Source organism: Perca flavescens, chromosome 2 (assembly GCF_004354835.1).
Source record: "Perca flavescens isolate YP-PL-M2 chromosome 2, PFLA_1.0, whole genome shotgun sequence".
Classification (NCBI taxonomy): domain Eukaryota; kingdom Metazoa; phylum Chordata; class Actinopteri; order Perciformes; family Percidae; genus Perca; species Perca flavescens.
The window spans coordinates 9,408,080-9,426,575 of record NC_041332.1 but is presented as its reverse complement, the minus strand read 5'-3'; the positions used below and the strand labels follow the sequence as shown (position 1 = coordinate 9,426,575).

Genomic DNA, 18,496 nt, shown 5'->3' with positions numbered 1-18,496 from the left:
AATCAGTTAATTTCATCCTTTAGAAACTGAGTTACTTACTATGGATTTTTAATAATACATTTTTCATAATTGCAAGGCATGCCAATATGTATATTGATATGCACATGAATGCTTTTTATAACGTACAACATCACATTATTTCGGCCTACAAACAAGCTGGAATGAACTGAAGAAAAAGGGGGGGAAAAAACACAATACATTTATTTATAAAACCTTGACACATCAGCATACATTTCACTTGCTGTATAATGCATAAAGACTGGCACTTAAAAACTAAGGCAGGCTACTATACGCATTTCCACTATTCATGATATGCTACGTTTTATTCATTTCATTAAACTACAGATTGGCCTTTAACTTTTGCTTGGCAGAGAACAAATGAATGGATGAATTTAATTAGTTTGCTTTTATTTGTTGGCCATACCTACATTTATTCAGGAAATTCTCATTTTCATATTATTATTTATTATTGTTATGTCATACTAAGTGCGTGTGTGTGCTTATGATTGAAAGTAGGTCAGGATTTCACGGTTTCACGGAGTAGCACGCTTATGGTGTACTTCATCACATTGGGCGTGACTTTTAGTACTGTAGCCAATCCCCTGTCCCCATTCTATGATGGGCGTGGCATATATTCAGTGCCCAGAAGCCGAAGCTAACTCGGATAAACAACTAACTTAGCTTGTCAGCTAGTTAGCAACTTCTGGTACGTCTTCATTTCATAAGGGATTTCATTTAACGTGATTCGGTTTTGTTAACCCTTTAGATGTGTGCTTTTTTAAATTTAGTTTGACTGTTAACGGCTACCATTTATTTTTATTGTAGTGTTAAATATTATAACAGAAAGTTCGATGTTTGGTTAGCATTAACGTTAGCTAGCTATCTGGATGTGATAATCAACCTATCGCTAGCTAACTAGCTAACTTTCTGTCGTTGCTAATGGCTAAAGGCTAGCTAGTGGAGCCAAGCAAAGAACACAAGTTTGTTTATTTATTTTTTGCGGCATTTGCATTATTGCTCTTTCCAGACATGGCGTCGTTAACGGCGACAGAACCAGCGACATGCCCGGGTGCAATACCAGCAGCAGAATCCATAGTGCCCGCTTGCATGTTTGCACCGGACCAGGGATGTGCCGACGATCCATGCAGCGTAGAAGGCTTTGAGGACGGCGAGTGTCCAAACGGCGAGTCCGCGGATCATTTAGACTTGAGCAGCAAGGTAGGCCTCACTGTAAATATTACATAGTAACGTTACGTTTGAATACGTTCCAGACAATCAGCTGTTTGTTTTGATTCGGTAAACGAATGCTGTGCAGTACGAAATCCGTGTTGCATGTAAGCTGCACACAGCGCATTTTGTGCTGGCTGTGCAAAACACCAGAAAGTGACACGTATGTTGCATTACGTACGTAACCCAGCTGGCAGGTTACCCAGCTATGGGCCATGTCTACTGTATATGCAACATTTCAATGTATTTCTTTATTGATAAAAGGAGCAGACTGAATTTACAAAACAAAACTCTGTTGACTGATTTGCCGAGCACATCGCCTTAAAACAAAATATAGCTCACTTGTAGAAGTTGTGACTTTAAGACACTTACAAATAAATGTTTGACTCTGTGTTTGCTCTTATTTGACCTCTCCACGTCTTTCTCTCACTTTCTAGCTGGTCCTAGTGAGTCCAACAGGGCAACAGTATGATTCACTACTACGACATCTGAGGGAGCAGATAGATGAGGGCTGCGGAGAGACAATCTTTGTGGTTGGGATGGGCTCAGGTAAGGAGAACTTTTTGAGCACCTTAAGGATTGAGAGCATACACTAGGGTCCACCAAACACCACATCATTCAACAGAGTGTCAGCTACAACTGGATCCATCAGAGTATATGATTTGTTGTTATAAATAAATGAGCATGTGACAAATACCCGCTTTTGTTATCTTGAAAATTTTAAAAGGAAGCAGAAGGCAGTACAAATCCACATTACAAGTTTGGGTTTTAAGTGATTCTTGGTGGATCTTTTGTATGCTCTCTTGAGGAGTGTAGAGATTCAGAAAGTTATGTTCTGCAATGTAGGTCTAGAGCAATTAACTGACACATCTATGCATTTAAAAAAAATGTTTACCTTTATTTATCCGGGTAAGTAGATTGAGAACAATTTCTTATTTGCAACGACGACCTGTCACATTCACACAGTTACTCATTCATACCAAGGGGGGGTAAGCCAGCCTCCACACAGGTGACCTCGTGGTCCCAAGCTCGCTTCCTTAACCCCTAGGCCACCACTGCCCCAATGCATGTAGATGTCCTCCATATAGTAGGAAATACATGTCAGTGTTTTCCCTAGGTTTGTGGAAGACTTTGGTGCATGTATTTGGCGGGGGCGGTTCAGGGGTTTCCCCCCTCATTTAAATGTTACGTTTTTCTCAGAAAAAAATATGCAATTTCACATCATTTTAGACCTTTTATTATTACCATATCTGTGTTTAAAACATTGGAAAAGCTAGAGCAGATAATAAATAGATAATGCTCAAAAAGCTTAAAGACAAATATGCTAAAGAAGTACACTGGGGACCAACTCCAATCAGATCTGAGCAAGACATTTAGTTAGTTTTGATGCTCGCATCGATTTTACATTCATTCGGCTTAGGGGGGTGCACAAATTGACTTGGATGCTGCGCCTAAGCCTTATGATGGTAGGGAAAACCCTGCATGTGTTACGAGTGGGTTAAAAATAAAAGCCTCCGTTGGTAGATTCAGAAATTAAAGTAAAGTGTGTTCTCCTAGAACAACCTCCTCCTCTGCTCTTAGCCCTGATAAGACCATACAACCTTTACTGATGCTGTACCTGCCTGTTTGCTTTCATATACATATACAGTAGCTGTCGGTGCTTCTAAAGTTACCATAATCGGATTGCATGTCTAAAAATATTGTAAAATAGGAAACCTTGTTAATGTCATTACTGAAAATGGTGACAAAATATATCCATCAACCACTTTTTTTTTTTTTAATAAAGAGAAAGAGATGTTTTTATGAAAACATTTAATATAATACAATAATAGCTGAATGAAATCTCTCTATATTATTGAAAACAAAGACAGGACAAATATGCACTGAGATATATAAAATACAAGGTGACAGTTGACTTACATTCTTTCTCTGTATTTTATAAATTCAAATGTCCATAGATTTCTTTTTTTCGACAACAAATTGACCGGCATTATACTCACGTGACCTTTTTCAATCAGCACTAGGCTTACAGAGCACTATTGACAAGTCAAATAACTGAATGTTCTGTTCTTTAAAACTAATAAAAGAATTATTAGGGAGAGCCCCAGGGTTTTATTTGAACTAATATTTAGAACAGTTTACCAGCTAGATTGTTTTGTTTAGAATCAAACTTCAAAATCAAGGGAAAACCAAGGAAGGTTTACTAGCATTATCCATTCACAGCTGACCCTAGGAAATATGAATATAGCTTGCTGCTAAAACAAACACATTGTATTTACACTTTACATTGACCAATTTCAGGCAATGTAAGATATTGTTTTGCACCTGTATAAGTAGTTGGGGAAAGTAGTTTTTAGTATATTTAGGAAAAAGCTAAGCCACTATTGTGAGCTATCACTTCTGTCAGCTGTGTGCCGGTGAGAACTCCCAGGGAACTAACCCCATTTGTTTGCCTCATAGTTTTCATTCTGGAACCCTTCAGCCCCACATACAACCACGAGGGCTTTTGTTGGCAACCAGGGTTATTTGTATGCCTGTAACAGCATCATGTGTGACCCACCTGGCCTGTCTGTGGGTCAAAGCGCATGTATGAAAAGGTGTCATTTTTTTCCCATGTCAGCAAAGGGGCTGTCAATAGTTCAGCAGTCAATGTCTGTCTGACTGCCTGCCTAGCTGTCTGGCCCACTGACCTGACTGGTTTGTTGCTGTTCCTCCATCTGGAATAACTTAGGTTTTGTGTCCAGGGTGTTAGATTTAGATTACATTTACATAAAAAAATATATATCCCTATGTAGTAACAGCTGACAGTCTGCTCTTCTTAGATTGCGACCGAAGCTAACTGGTTATGATCCAGTCATTTTGGCAGGTGGTGTTGTCCCAGTTTGAGGTTTTCTCATCTCTACACCACACCCACTCTCACCTGTCCTATACACCACCTGTTTATTTACTCTTTGTGCTATAAAGTATGCATCCAACTTGGTATTTGTCCTCCTGGCCACCACCCTGTCATATAGGAAGCCACTGTACAAACATTACCACGGTGAGGCCTAACATTAGCCTTGACATTTGCCAAACATTCTTTCTCCAAGGCACTCTTGATACAATCATACATTAAACAGCAGATCATTCTCTCAGCGTGACTCTCTTTTCTTCCTCCCTTGGTCCCTCTTTCACCCTCCTCCTTTATCTACCCCCTCCGCTTTCTCCTCTCTGCTAAGATGGGGGTGATTACGGTCTGGATGACAAAGACATGGAAGCGTCTGTTGCCACGGTGCGGTCGCTGTGTGAACAGATAGAGGCTGACCTGATCTTGCTGAGGGAGCGGACAGACACTGGCGGAAAGATTCAGGACTACCTCATCCGCCGGCGTGTGGGCGAGCAGGATTTCCTGGAAGTCAGGTGAAAAAAAAAAAAAAAAAAAAATTAAGAGAGTCATTAGACGGACAATAAACAAAGTACGTGCTTAGTTCAATCATTTGCAGGCAGAGAGAGGATGTGCACAGACTAATATAACAACATATAGTTCTCTGTACGGATACTTGTAGTTCTCACTCTTCATATTCTCCTTTTTTTATCTTGTCTCCAGAGTGGCGGTGGTAGGGAATGTGGACGCGGGGAAGAGCACTCTGCTGGGGGTTTTGACCCATGGTGAGCTGGACAATGGCAGAGGCTTTGCTCGCCAGAAGCTCTTTAGACACAAACATGAAATGGAGAGTGGCAGGACCAGCAGTGTGGGCAATGATATCCTGGGTTTTGACCAGGAGGGACAGGTGAGCTTCTGCCAATGCTCAGGACTTACTGTGTCAGCAATAGATGGCCATGGCAAGTGCAAAGTGAAGAAAGTGATAGCCCCTATCCTACGTCTCCTAGCTCCTAGCTAGATTTTAAAGATGTTGGGATTAAATACCATATATTTAAAAAAAGAAAATCTTGGAGAGAGGCCATGTTTTGACCGTAAAATCTCACTTATTGTAATTACTACTTAATAAGCTAGCTTTGTTGATTCCTCAAAGTGTGATACAATTGTGAGATGTGATACCATTGCAAACAAAAGATGCATCATTAGACTGTGCACAACTGTTTGGTTGCATGAGACCAACACATAGATGCACGTATAGCCTCTCGCATCACTCACAGTTGCACAGTACAGAAATGTTGATGGTTTGTTAAGGGGAAAGAGGGACTTTCTTTACGCTGACAATCCAGGCTAACAGCCAGTTGTCAGATAGCATTTGTCTTGCGGGAGATATTCTGAAATTTGAAATCCAACAGCAGCAAACATGTTAATATAGATTTTCCATTCAGATTAGATACCAGTACAGTGAAAAAAAAATTTACTTTTAAAAAGTTGTTAGGCACTCTGGATCAGAGATTTTTTTCTCTCTCTTTTGGGGTTTTTATTCTACTCTTTAATTTCTTTGACACACTGTGTAGATCATCTTCTATTCTCTGTGTCTGCCCCTTTAGGTGGTGAACAAGCCAGACAGCCACGGCGGCAGCCTAGACTGGACCAAGATCTGTGAGAAATCCTCAAAAGTGATCACCTTTATCGACCTGGCTGGCCATGAGAAGTACCTCAAGACCACTGTGTTCGGCATGACGGGACACCTGCCTGATTTCTGCATGCTCATGGTGAGAGTGTGTGTGTGTGTGTGTGTGTGTGTGTGTGTGTGTGTGTGTGTGTGTGTGTGTGTGTGTGTGTGTGTGTGTGTGTGTGTGTGTGTGTGTGTGTGTGTGTGTGTGTGTGTGTGTGTGTGTGTGTGTGTGTGTGTGTGTGTGTGTGTGTGTGTGTGTGTGTGTGTGTGTGTGTGTGTGTGTGTGTGTGTGTGTGTGTGTGTTCACTTTCCCAAATGTCCTAGGCCAGTGTTTCTCAAACTTTTTCAATATTGTACTCCTTTTTTGAATTTTTTTTTTTTTTTTTTTTTAAGCGACGGACCCCCTGACCAGCACAAAACATTTATAAGGAGGTACAATACAGCGCTGGCAGTGACACATTCTAATGTTTCGAATCCATCCCTAAATTCATTCATTATTATAGTATAATTGTTTTAGGAATTATGCATGACATATTTTTAAATTACCCCTAGGGGTACACATACCCCCATTTGAGAAACACTGTCCTGGGCAACCTAAAATTGATTTTTAAAGAAAATCCGGTAACACTTTACTTGAATTTATCTACATAAGAGTGACACTGTCATTCATGACAGTGTCATGTCACTCTTATGTAGATACCTTGAACCCTTGACACATGAACCCTATCCCTAACCATATCTTGTCATAACAAAAAGCCGAATGACACTTACTAAAAGAAGCGTTATGTCATACACGTTAATGACTTGTTTCTAATGTTTATGACACGTTCATGACAGTGTGACGTCGCTCTCATGTAGATAACTTTGAGTAAAGTGTAACCAAAAATCCCTGTTCCCCATCTCTCTTGTCTCAGGTCGGCAGTAACGCTGGCATCGTTGGCATGACCAAAGAGCATCTAGGTCTGGCTCTGGCCCTAAATGTGCCAGTGTTTGTAGTGGTTACTAAGATAGACATGTGTCCGGCCAACATCCTGCAAGGTAAAGAGACGTACCCATGTAATACATATTGAACTGCTAGACCTATTCGTGTTAGAGCCCAAAAGAAGCCGTATATCTTTTTAATAACTCTCATCACATCTCTGCAATGCTTCTGTCAAAGTAAGATACGTTACTGTTGAAGTTCCAAAGTGTTGAGACTGCGGTAAAAAGTCAGTTAGTATTAGTGGGATTCATTTCTTGCATGGTAAGTGCAGCACAATTTATGTTCCCACAGCAGTAATTACATCAGTACAACAACACAGCCACGCTATTTTACTAATCATTCTGTTGTAAAAAACTGTGTATAGACACTCATTCATTCTAAAAACTACTTGGCTCTGCTTTAATGATGTTAAGGTAGTGTGTATGAAACTCAACACATTAACAGTACATTAACAAAGCAAATGGGACCAGGTAAGAAAACAGGGAGTGTTTTTTTTTTTAAATTAAAATTAGATTAAATATGTAAAATAAGTTAGAATAAAATGGTTATCTCTAATGAAGGCTTACTCTTTACGGCAGTTTGCTTATTGTAGAGTATGTACTCCATCTGCTTGTGAAGCATTTTACTGTTCAGTATTTTTTTGTTGTCCGTTCAGTTCCCAGACGTTGTGAGAGCTTTTGTGCGATTTTGTGTGTGTGTATCTGCAGAGACGCTAAAATTATTGCAGAGGTTATTGAAGTCCCAAGGCTGCAGGAAAATCCCAGTGCTGGTCCAGAACAAGGATGATGTCATCGTCACAGCCTCCAACTTCAGCTCTGAGAGGTGAGGAGGGCGGAGGGATGATAGGAGATAAATGAAAAATCTGACTGACAGACAAGCAAACAGAAAGGTGGGAAGATGATGTGACATAAAGCAACAAAGAAAATGCTTTGTGTAATTCTAAATTTAAACAGGTAGTCAAAAACAAGATGGTTTAAGCTTACAACCACATACTTCTTTTGTATCAAGGATCAGCCAAAGCAGGTTTTTGTGATTCTGATTTGTGCCATTCTCTTAATTATTGACTTTGCTCATAGAAAATACAAAAACTGAAACGAAAAGATCCTTGAAAAGGTGGGTCCTGTGACCGGTTTGGATCAGTGGTAGAGCAGGCACACATACTGACGCAGAGGTCCATGGTTCGAATCCGACCGGTGACTATTCTCACCTAGGTGTCCTGTCAAATTAAAGTCAGAAAAAAACCAGAAAATAATTCAACAAAAAAAACAGGTAGTCTCATTAGGATTAGGCTTGATACCTGTGTACTAGAATAAACATAGTTTGGACTGACCCAGAAAATTCTCACACGCATGCCTACCAGTTACATTAGTTTCACATTAAGAAAAGCAATTACAAGTGGAATTGAGAGTATAGTCATTTAAAATCTTTTCTGGTTCTGGTTTCAATGGTTGTTTAGTTTTTTTGCAGCTCATTCCATTTGTGAGGAGCAAACCAGCTCTTCCAAGTCATTGGAACACAACAGTGTTCACACAACAGTCACACTTTCCTCTTCTTACGCCCCCCCTCTCTGCAGGATGTGTCCAATTTTTCAAATCTCAAATGTGACGGGGGAGAACATGGATCTGCTGAAGATGTTCCTCAACCTCCTCTCTTCTCGGACCAACTTCAACAACGACGAGCCTGCCGAGTTCCAAATAGACGACACATACTCAGTACCGGTACAAAATAAAACACACGCTCGGCTATATACTCCCCAAAATCTCTTTTTTTTTTTTGGATCCTCACTTTTCTTTTCAAAACATGAAAGGGGTTACCAACGTGGAGCAGCTAGACCAAACAAAATGTTTGGCAGTGCTCCAGATGTTAAAGTCAAGCCCTGGGGGGAGACAGCAGCAGTCTGAGAGTCTCTGCTGAAGCCAGTGTCTCTCGGCAGCATTGTCATGTAAAAAATGCTTTTTGAGTGCCACTCATTGTTATAAACCTGTATGTTAATGTGATTTGCAGTAAGAGCCAGTAGATTGATTTGCACAGCGAAGCGGTCACTGCTTTTAACAACAGAGACGAGTATAACAACAAGCAAATCCCGCTTTCATTTGACAGTATTAACTGCTTAACAGCTTTCACTCAAGCAACAGTTGGAGAAAAAAAACCTTTGACATAGTGGTGAAAATAGACTACGTAGAGTTCTACTTTCTGGATATTAAAAAACATATTGTGCGTGCTCTGTGAAAATTCTTGATAAGGTGTGAAGTACCATAAGTTTAAGTGTTTACATTTACACTTTTAAAGGAATATGCCACCGTTTGTTGAAATAGGGTTATTCACCGTCTCCTCTATATTTATATAGGTGGGCAAACGCATTTTTGTCTCAGTGCATGCATTGTCTTAGTCCGGCAGTGCTGCAGCTAGCTTAGCTAAGCGTAGTCAATGGAATCCTTTGTTGCTGGTTAGCATGTTGTGAGTAAAAGTGAGCCAACAATAAAACAACCTGATTACTTCTTATGGTTCTATTTACGAGTACAAATAGCAATGCAGATTAAGACTAGACGATTGATTTGGGACTATATTGGGTGGAAGTAGCCTACAGCTGATGCACTGCTACATGGGTACAGAGATATCCCGCAGCAACTCTGTGTGAGTACAGGTCTAATATAAGTCGATCTATCCCGTAAAATAACCATGCGTCATGTTTACAGTAATCACTTACTCTGTGGACAGCTGTTTATTGGGTCCATTCAGCGTTTTCCCCCAGTTGCCTTTATCGCACCGGATAAAAAAGTCGAGGACTGCAAGTTGGATCGTCGCCAAGAAATCCTCGGTAGCTGTGACACAACGTACTGCGGGCCCGCTCATCTTGATCTGACACGTTGAGCCTGGTCATCAACGGCAGTGCCTTGTCCCACTCGCCACTGCACAGACACTCTATTTCAGTCGGCATAGGTTGGCATATTCCCCCACACTCACACCTCAAGTTGGTGTCGGCTCTCTTCCTCACGTCCTCGGGCTGTTGAGTGATCGCAACCTCCTCCTATTGTTGCTCTATTTCCAAGGCACGCAGCTCCTCTTCTGAATACTCTGGTTCGTAGAGGTATGGTTCTGGATCTTACACAAAATCTCTCTCACAAAATCCGCCATGTTCATCGCCATTCACTGTCTACTGTAGGAAAAATAGCCAGCTAATATTCACACCGGTATGTTGACCGAAGTTGGGGGGGTTTCAGGTGCCGCGTGATCACTGCACCCGTGTAGCAGTGCTTCGGCTGTGCTTCCACCCAATATAGTCCCAAGTCAATATCTGCCTAGGAAATCATCCAGTCTTAATCTGGACTAGACAATATTTGTGCTCGTTGTGGAAACGCAGGCCACAAGAAGAAATTAGGTTGCTTTTTGTTGTTGTTAGCTCACTTTTAATCACGGCATGCTAACCGGCAACAAAGGATTCCATGAGCAATTCCATGAGGACGCTAAGCTAAGCTAGCGCCGGCGCTGCCGGACTAAGACTAAGACGGTCTCTACAGATGTATGTGATTGTTGATTGTCTCTTGGCAGGGGGTGGGCACAGTAGTTTCAGGAACTACGTTACGTGGAATGATACGCCTCAATGACACACTGCTCTTAGGCCCAGACCCGCTGGGCACCTTCATCCCCATAGCAGTCAAATCCATCCACCGCAAGAGGATGCCTGTCAAAGAGGTTCGCGGTGGACAGACGGCATCCTTTGCGCTCAAAAAGGTTTGTGGGAGAACAATGTGCCGGAATAACCTGCAATACCTTATTGCAAAAACAACCTAACACAAAGTTATAACTTATCTACAAGGATAACTGTTTTAAAACCTTTGGATATGATATGCATATGAATTAGTTTTTAATTTGTGTGTGTGTGTGTGTGTGTGTGTGTGTGTGTGTGTGTGTGTGTGTGTGTGTGTGTGTGTGTGTGTGTGTGTGTGTGTGTGTGTGTGTGTGTGTGTGTGTGTGTGTGTGTGTGTGTGTGTGTGTGTGTGTGTGTGTGTGTGTGTGTGTGTGCATGTGTGTGTGTGTGTGTGTGTGTGTGTGTGTGCCTCTATCTCAGATCAAACGTTCATATATAAGGAAAGGCATGGTGATGGTTTCCCCAAAGTTGATGCCACAGGCCACCTGGGAGTTTGAGGCGGAGATTTTGGTGCTGCATCACCCCACCACGATATCCCCAAGATACCAGGCCATGGGTTAGTTTCAACACACTTCAATCCCTTTCACACTGCCGTGCACCGGTTCACGGAACTTCTGTATGTCTTTGGTTTGCCTGATCTGCTCTTTAGTAGATTTTTGGATGCAGTTGCACTTGTATTTTATGAGGTCTCGCTTTATCCAAACACTGGTCATGGTCATGGTCACCCTGAAACATTCCTTCCGAGACTAACTGAGTCTATCTCTCTCTCTCTCTCCGTCACACCAGTCCACTGTGGCAGCATCAGGCAGACCGCCACCATCCTGACCATGAACAAAGACTGTCTGCGGACAGGGGACAAGGCCACAGTCCATTTCCGCTTCATTAAGACTCCTGAGTACCTGCACTATGACCACAAACTGGTGTTCAGGGAAGGACGCACCAAAGCTGTGGGCACCATCACCAAGGTACTGAAGCGTCAGCGTAGATGTGGGTATCTCGGCATTACAAGGATGCGTTCAGACAAGCTGCGTCGGACATCCGACGGTGTGGCAAAAACGCAGGTCTTTCCATTCATTTTCAATGGGGGTTGTGTGTTTAGGCTGCGGCGCGGTTTTGCCGTACCCTGGAAATCCAGAGTTTTTCGCTTGAGCACAATTTGAATTTGCTCAGCTAGTAACTCTGGCAATAAGTAATGATGCTCACTGACTATGGCTTTGGAGCCGAGCTGCACCAATCACATCGGTGTATCTGATAAAGGCGGGCCAGAGGCGAGCTAAACCGATGACGACAGTGCTGTGTGGATTTCCAGGCTAGGTCTGCCGCAGGGGGGGACACGCAAAAAAGCCTGCGGTGAAAAGTTGAGACCGACTCAACTTATGGAGAAACGCAACCCCAGGTCGTGCTGCGGTGGCCAATCGTGTAACCGCCGATCAGGGTTGTCGGTGTATTTGAGCTATGGTTCGAGGCGGTGTGACAATCCTGTACAGTAAACATGAAACATCACTGCCTTTATTGCTGCCACATGCAAGTTTTAAAATGCTATGATAAAGAAACAAAACACAAGCACCGAACTGCCCGGGAGCGTGTGTAATAGCTGAATGTCTCACTCGTCTCTTTTCTTTCTCTCTTTCCCCGTGAAATAAAGCTGCCTTCAAGTGCAGTCGGAAATGTCGTGATCTGTAAATGATCTGACGGAAAACAGTATTTGGGAAATACAAAGTCTACTTGTGCTACGTTGGAGGGGTTGAATAACATAACAGGATGCCACACAAGTGGACCATTTCAGTGACGCTCCCACCGCTGCACCACCCTGCGGCAAATCACCTGATCGCTTTTTTTGGTCTGAATGCAGCTTTAGTGAGTCGTCTACATGGCCAATCCCTGATTAATGCAGGTCAACTGACGGCGGCTGTTATTGTGGTTTCAGCTTCTCCAAGCAGTGAACACCCAGGCAGCGAAGGCCCAGCAGGCCAAGATGCAGGCCAGTAAGAAGACTTTTAAAGAGGGCACGGCAGCCAATGAAGAGGCTGGATCGACAGCACGACCGCCCAGTCCTAACACAGCACAGCTACCAGTGAGTCAACCCACGCTCAGTGAACCTTTTATAATGTGTAATGTTTTAAGGTAAACAGGTGGGACATTCCCTTGGTTATATCACGTTTTTTTGCATCCATTTTGCGATTAAAGTATGTGATGTAAACAGTTACATCCATGGGCAAAGTTGGCCTTATGCATCGGATCCTTGCACCTAAAAAGATCCATTCTCAATACAGAACTAGTCAATCTTTTGTTTGTTGCTTTTTCCAATCCAATCGTCAACATCATGACGATTACCCTTGATTCAGGGTAGTATCATTGATTACTAAAATATTTAGTTTGCTCTGAGTTCCCATGAAAAAGATAGATTTGATGAAGCTATATTTCTTCTCCTTTTTAAACTTTTTAACAGAAAGGTCAACCTCCTTAGAAATCCTTTCCATATTGTTGTCAGACACTTAGAATATTAATCTGAGCCTGTAAGCGGCAAAACAAGCACTTTTGTGAACGTAAATACAAGCTGCACTATTGCCCTATTAACTTACATTGTAGCTTGTTTCACCGCTGCCGACTGCAGCGATCTCACTTAATACTGAACCAGTGTCAAAGATAGTTGTTCCCATCACTCACTTAGACACAAAAACATAGGAAAACAGGTTGGAAAAAAAAAACAAGGTTACCCTTTAATAACATCTTAAAAATAAAAGCAAGATTATATTCAAAACTGTTTGTAATGCTGCTTCAATTTGAATTTTCTTTTAATATTTTAAAATGTTCAAAATCGGCATGAAATGCTACTGGTTTCCTTTTCTTGCTGCTTTTGAGTCTTTACTTTTGCGAGTTTGATTTCTCTTTCCCTGTCCCCTCTCGTACTGCTCTCACCTTTCATTGGCTTTCTTACCCCTGCCCATCATATCCTGCTTTCATCTCTCCGAACGCTTCCACCTGTCCCCCCTCATCATACTCGTTCATTTACACACCTCCTTTGAACCTCGCCCCTCCTCTCTGCCTTTTCTGCCCTACGTGCTCTTTCCGTGAACTTTAAACACTTTACTTTTTTCTGCTGCCACCTCTCTCCCTGTCTTGGCATGCTGCGTCAGACAGTGGCAGAGGAGGAGACGTTGTGTAAAGATGGCAACAAAGAGAACAAGGTAAAGACCTTTCTGCCGTCCTTGTCTTCTGAAGCTTGGATGTTGTTTTGTTGTTGGGTTTCTTCACTTTCTAAACTTTCCAAATCAGTGTTTTCTAAGCATGCATAATTCAGCGCAGATCATAGTTTCACAGAGTAAGTAAGTAACACTTTATTTATATGGCACTTTTGAAAACACGCAGTTACAAAGTGCTTCACACACACACACACACACACACACAGACATACACACACATTCAATTTAAAAATGCAGCATAAAAAGGGATGCAGCCCTTTGCACAAAGTAACGTATAAACTTACACTAAAGTATAAAGGTGGGGTTTTACAAGACGCTTCAAACAGTCCAGAGATTCAGCAGACCTGACAGACAGAGGGAGAAGATTCCAGAGGGTTGGAGCTAAAATGGCCCATGCACGATCATCTTTGGTCTTGTAGTTGGAGCGAGGGAATGGATGAAAGATCAAGGTTCGAGGATGTGAGTGGGTGTCTAGTGGTGGAGTGAGGAACAAGGAGCTCAGAAATGTAGCAGGGGAAAAGGTCATGCAATGCTTCGGAGGGGATCAACAGGATCACAGCAGGAAGCTTCTCTAGTACAACCGCAGTGTTTTACTGCTGCCCACTGAGCTTCACCTTTTAGCAATGAATTGCTTAAAGGGATGGTTCGGAGTAATTTCACCCTAGGGTCTTTTGCACCATGACCTCGCGGCAAACAACTTCGGTACGAAGTTTGGTACCATTCCGGGCATTCCGGGGTAATTACGAGATACACCTTTGGTTCCATTAGCGCCTGCACTAAGCCATTCGGCTGATAGTGCTAACTCGCCCATTGTTAGACCGAGGGGAAAAAAAGCTTCTGGGGGGGGTGTTTGGCTCTAGGTCATGGTGCAAAGGACCCTAGGGTGAAATTACGCCGAGCCCTCCCTTTTACTTGCTGAAAAAGTTACTGAATTGGACCCCAGTGGTTCTAGATTAAGAAAGAGTTGAGGCACTTGCCTTTTTTAAAAAGGAAAAACCAAGAGCTTGTACTGTGTTATCTCTCCCCCCCCCCCCCACCTTTCTCCCTGATTGTGCATATTACTTACAGTATTTTAACGGGAGGTCTTTGTGTTTGTTGTAACTAATTTAGGGTTCTCCCTGGTCATGGAATTTAATAATTCAAATTTGTGTTTTTGAAAGTATTCCTTTTTTAAATGTTTTGAAGACAACTTGTGTAATTGCAGGCTTTTCTGCAGTGTTGCATTGGGGTGGGGCCACCCCAACTGATATTAAGACCCCCACCTGCTAATGTCAGATGAAATGATTACACTTTTATCGAATATAACAATAAGCAGAGGAGCTACATCTACAGAAAAAAAAGCTGTATATTTAATGAATTTAACACCTCCACTTAAAATGTTGTGGGGAATAGGCATGGGCCGGTTACCGGTTTCAATGTTTACCGCGGTTTGAAAAAGTCAGAATCTTATACCGGCCCATGCCTAGTGGGGAAATCCACGAACCGCTGTGACTTACCTGTTTTCATTTTATTCCTTGCCCCAGGACAAACTTTAACCACGTCTTTACCCTCTTAACCTTTTCAAGTTCAAAGCACGAGTGAGAAATGCATTCCTGTTTCTCAGAAGTTTATCTCATATTGCTCATATTATGCTTCTTGGCTTTTTCCCTTTCCTTTATAGTGTTATATATCTTTTTGTGCACTTTATAGGTTTACAAAGTGAAAAAGCCCAAAGTCCACCCCAAAGGGACTTCCCATCTCCAACAGAAAACACTGTTCACAAACTGCTCCAAACAGCTCTGTTGTATTCCAGCCTTTACTTCTGTGACGAACGTGCGTCACTTTGTAACACACGTTATAATGCTCGCCTAGCTGCTAGCGTTGCACACGCTCATACTCTGCTTCTGACTGGCTAGTAGTCCTTACATAGCTACTGCGCATGTGCGACTCCCAACAAAGATGGAACAGAAGTGATATTTCTCACTCTGTAGCTAAAACAGAGAGCTGCAACACACAGGGTGAAAAGAGGAGCTGGAGCAAAGAGCAGTACAACAAAAATATGGTGTTTTTTAAAATATAAATAATGTAATGTAAACCTATTCTGATATAACTTCTAAATAAAATTATGAACCTGAAAATGAGCACAATATGAGCACTTTAACATCTGAACTGTTCTTTAACGGCTTTTTCTCAGTTGATTTATGACCCGCATTTCACGCAACGGCTGACTCACTGTGGCGTTCCTGTCTGTCTGCAGCTCAAGTCGGGAGGCGGAGGCCGCAGGAGAGGCGGTCAGAGACATCGAGGGAAAGGCCTGAGCGCTGAAACTATCTCCACAGCCGTGCCCGCAGGAGCGGCCGGCACAGCCTAATAAACACATCCCATCTCTTCTCTTTGTGCAGGGAGGGGAAAGTGACTGCATGGCTCTCCGGTTGGTTGCGTACCGAATGCACATGTTTCTTTAATACAAAATGACAATTTTCATCATGAAAGAGTGAATTATTTTCCACATCTGGTCCATTTAAAAGCTTTATTTGTGTAATTATTTGATGGGCTGGTGAAGATGATATTGAGTTTTTATTTAGTTTGAGTTCATTGAGGTTAGATTTCATTATATAACCCTTGTTTTTCTATTTTACTGCAGACGTTCTGGGGGGGGTGTTCCAACTTGTTTGTAGTTCATCAGAACTTTTCGCTTATGGCATTAACTGTTTTCCTCAGCCAGCAGAGGCGTCAGTCACTTTCCCTGCCTGAACCTTCTCCACACTCTTCTTTTTGACACTTTACAAATGTTCTTTTCCTCTTTCGTCATCATCTCGTGTTCACCTCCACCTAACTTTTCAAGAACGCACCTTTTTTTCCGGACGGCACCAGGGTTGGCGTCTACGTACTGCCACGTCAGTCACACTAGGAAGTAGACTGTGTTGAGTAGTGGAAAAACTGCATTTTCTTTCTCTTATACAAAGCTCCGCCCCATTGGCAATTTGAATTCACATTGGGAATTGACTGAACTGAAATGGAATTGATGCCAACCTTAGGTGTATTCATGTCTGTGACATAAAGCAAACAATTTGCTGCGGGGCAGAAAACAAAATCACATGAGCTGGATGCTCGTTAACCCTTGTGTTGTCTTCGGGTCAAATTTGGCCTGTTTTTAACGTTTCTGTAGCAGAAATTTTGATCTCTTTTAACCAAACGGACGGTTCCATGAAACGCTAAGGATCAGTTCACTACTATCACTGACTTTTGGGTGTTTTATTCAATTTTATAGCATTATTCTGACTAAACTTTGACAGTCTATGATTATCCATCAACATCCTCTGATCTTATAATAAATATATAATAATTCATACTTTCTGAACTCAAAAGTTAGATATATTTCTAGGGCTGTGCTCGATTAAAGAAATTCTTAGTCGACTAACAATCATTCAATTGTATCGACTAATCGATTAGTTGATTTAATCGACAGATCTGTAAATCTGAGTTTCTCTGCAAAGAGTCATGCAACAGCACCACTTTAATTCTTGTGTTTACCAGAGATGTGCTCGTATGTTTCTTGGAAATAAGTCATTCAGCATGAAAAAAGCATAAAACATGACTAATGGACTAAAGAAATCTAAGTTGACTAATACCAAAACGACAGATTAGTCGACTAATCGACTAAGAGGGAGCAGCCGTAATAATTTCATATATGCTATAAAAGGTTTAGTGACCAGAAATTCAAAAAATGGTGGTTATAAAAGGGGGAAAAATGCCAAAAACGTTAAAGAAAATCCGCAAAATAAGTGACAAAAAACGTCAAAGATGTCAACTAAAAAAAAATGTCTTTTTCAATTTTGACCCGGTAGGACAACACAAGGGTTACATTGTGTAGTTCAATGTCGGTTCACCCCGCCGTTCGCTTGGGTTGGTACCTAAACTTGTGCTCTGGAACTCACCGTCTGAAGATTTGCTTTCCTTGCGTAACAGTGGTAAAAGGTTTGGTGAAATTTTGTTGCCATGCGACAGAAAAGTTATTGTCCTATCCTGGACCACTGGATACTACACTGTTCACAAGCCATCGGCTGTCATAGCGTTATGTCACATCTTGTTGATAAAGAACAAAAACAGTCTCCTATCCATTTGATCTTCCCTAGCATACATTTGATCTCGCCATAGAAAGGTCATTTGATCATTGTTGAGCCAATGTTGCAGTTCATGCTAAGAAAGAGAAGCCCGACATGCCCTTGCCCCCCATTGTCATTGTGAAGTCATCTACTCAGTTTGCTGGGATATACCTTCCATTTTGATGCAGATACCCAAAAAATCCAGAAGTTGATTCTCCCAAGCACAACAATTATTCATTCTGCAGCGGTGTTTCACACCTTAAATGTAAAAAAAAAATAAAAGAAAGCCAAGTAAGAACATATTAAAAATGTACTAAACATGTTACTGTGACTTTGAGTGTCTGCATATCACTTCTTTGTACTCCAAATGTGTGTCAGACAGGAAGTCAGTGTTTTCATGTGATCTGAGAAAATGTACATATATTTTATGATCCAGTTTTTACTCTACAGTAGTCTTATCAGCCAAATTAGCCATGGGACAGAAACGGTGTGATATTTTTTTGTGGAGGGTCTAAACACAGCAGCCAACAGTGTCCCTAGTTCCAAGTCATCAACGGACCGCTACAACCTTTTCGTCCGTATGTTTCCCGCTGGTTTTATCAAGTTGTTCGAATGGTCCTCTTCCCAGTTTTAAGTTAACGAAATAGTCTTATCGGGTGTAACAGTTTGAGTTTTTTTTTTCCTTCTTCTTCCAATGCCCCAATGTTCATATACAGTACATACTATGATTTCATGCTGGTCAGTCTGCTCTGAGAGTCTTTTGGGCCACTGAATTACCCATTTTATAAAGATCACAAACAAACTGAACTGCCAGA

General features: G+C 41.8%; 1 protein-coding gene across 1 annotated transcript; it reads left to right on the top strand.

The window, feature by feature from the left end:
• The first annotated feature begins 558 nt into the window (after nucleotides 1-558).
• Nucleotides 559-16,059, top strand: LOC114545603 (GTP-binding protein 1). Its single transcript, XM_028563998.1, has 14 exons — nucleotides 559-706; nucleotides 1,028-1,218; nucleotides 1,665-1,776; nucleotides 4,446-4,626; nucleotides 4,814-4,997; nucleotides 5,695-5,859; nucleotides 6,677-6,800; nucleotides 7,452-7,566; nucleotides 8,318-8,462; nucleotides 10,294-10,476; nucleotides 10,814-10,949; nucleotides 11,180-11,358; nucleotides 12,321-12,467; nucleotides 15,833-16,059. Exons 2-14 carry the CDS (start codon nucleotides 1,030-1,032, stop codon nucleotides 15,944-15,946), a joined length of 1,974 nt encoding a protein of 657 aa, XP_028419799.1. The 5' UTR covers nucleotides 559-706; nucleotides 1,028-1,029; the 3' UTR covers nucleotides 15,947-16,059.
• The last annotated feature ends 2,437 nt before the right edge of the window (nucleotides 16,060-18,496 follow it).

Coding starts and splice junctions, on each gene's coding strand:
- LOC114545603 (XM_028563998.1), top strand. CDS start 1,030: ATGGCGTCGTTAACGGCGACAGAACCAGCGACATGCCCGGGTGCAATA. Junction 6,801..7,451: donor TCCGGCCAACATCCTGCAAG/GTAAAGAGACGT, acceptor GTGTATCTGCAG/AGACGCTAAAATTATTGCAG. Junction 12,468..15,832: donor CTAACACAGCACAGCTACCA/GTGAGTCAACCC, acceptor GTCTGTCTGCAG/CTCAAGTCGGGAGGCGGAGG.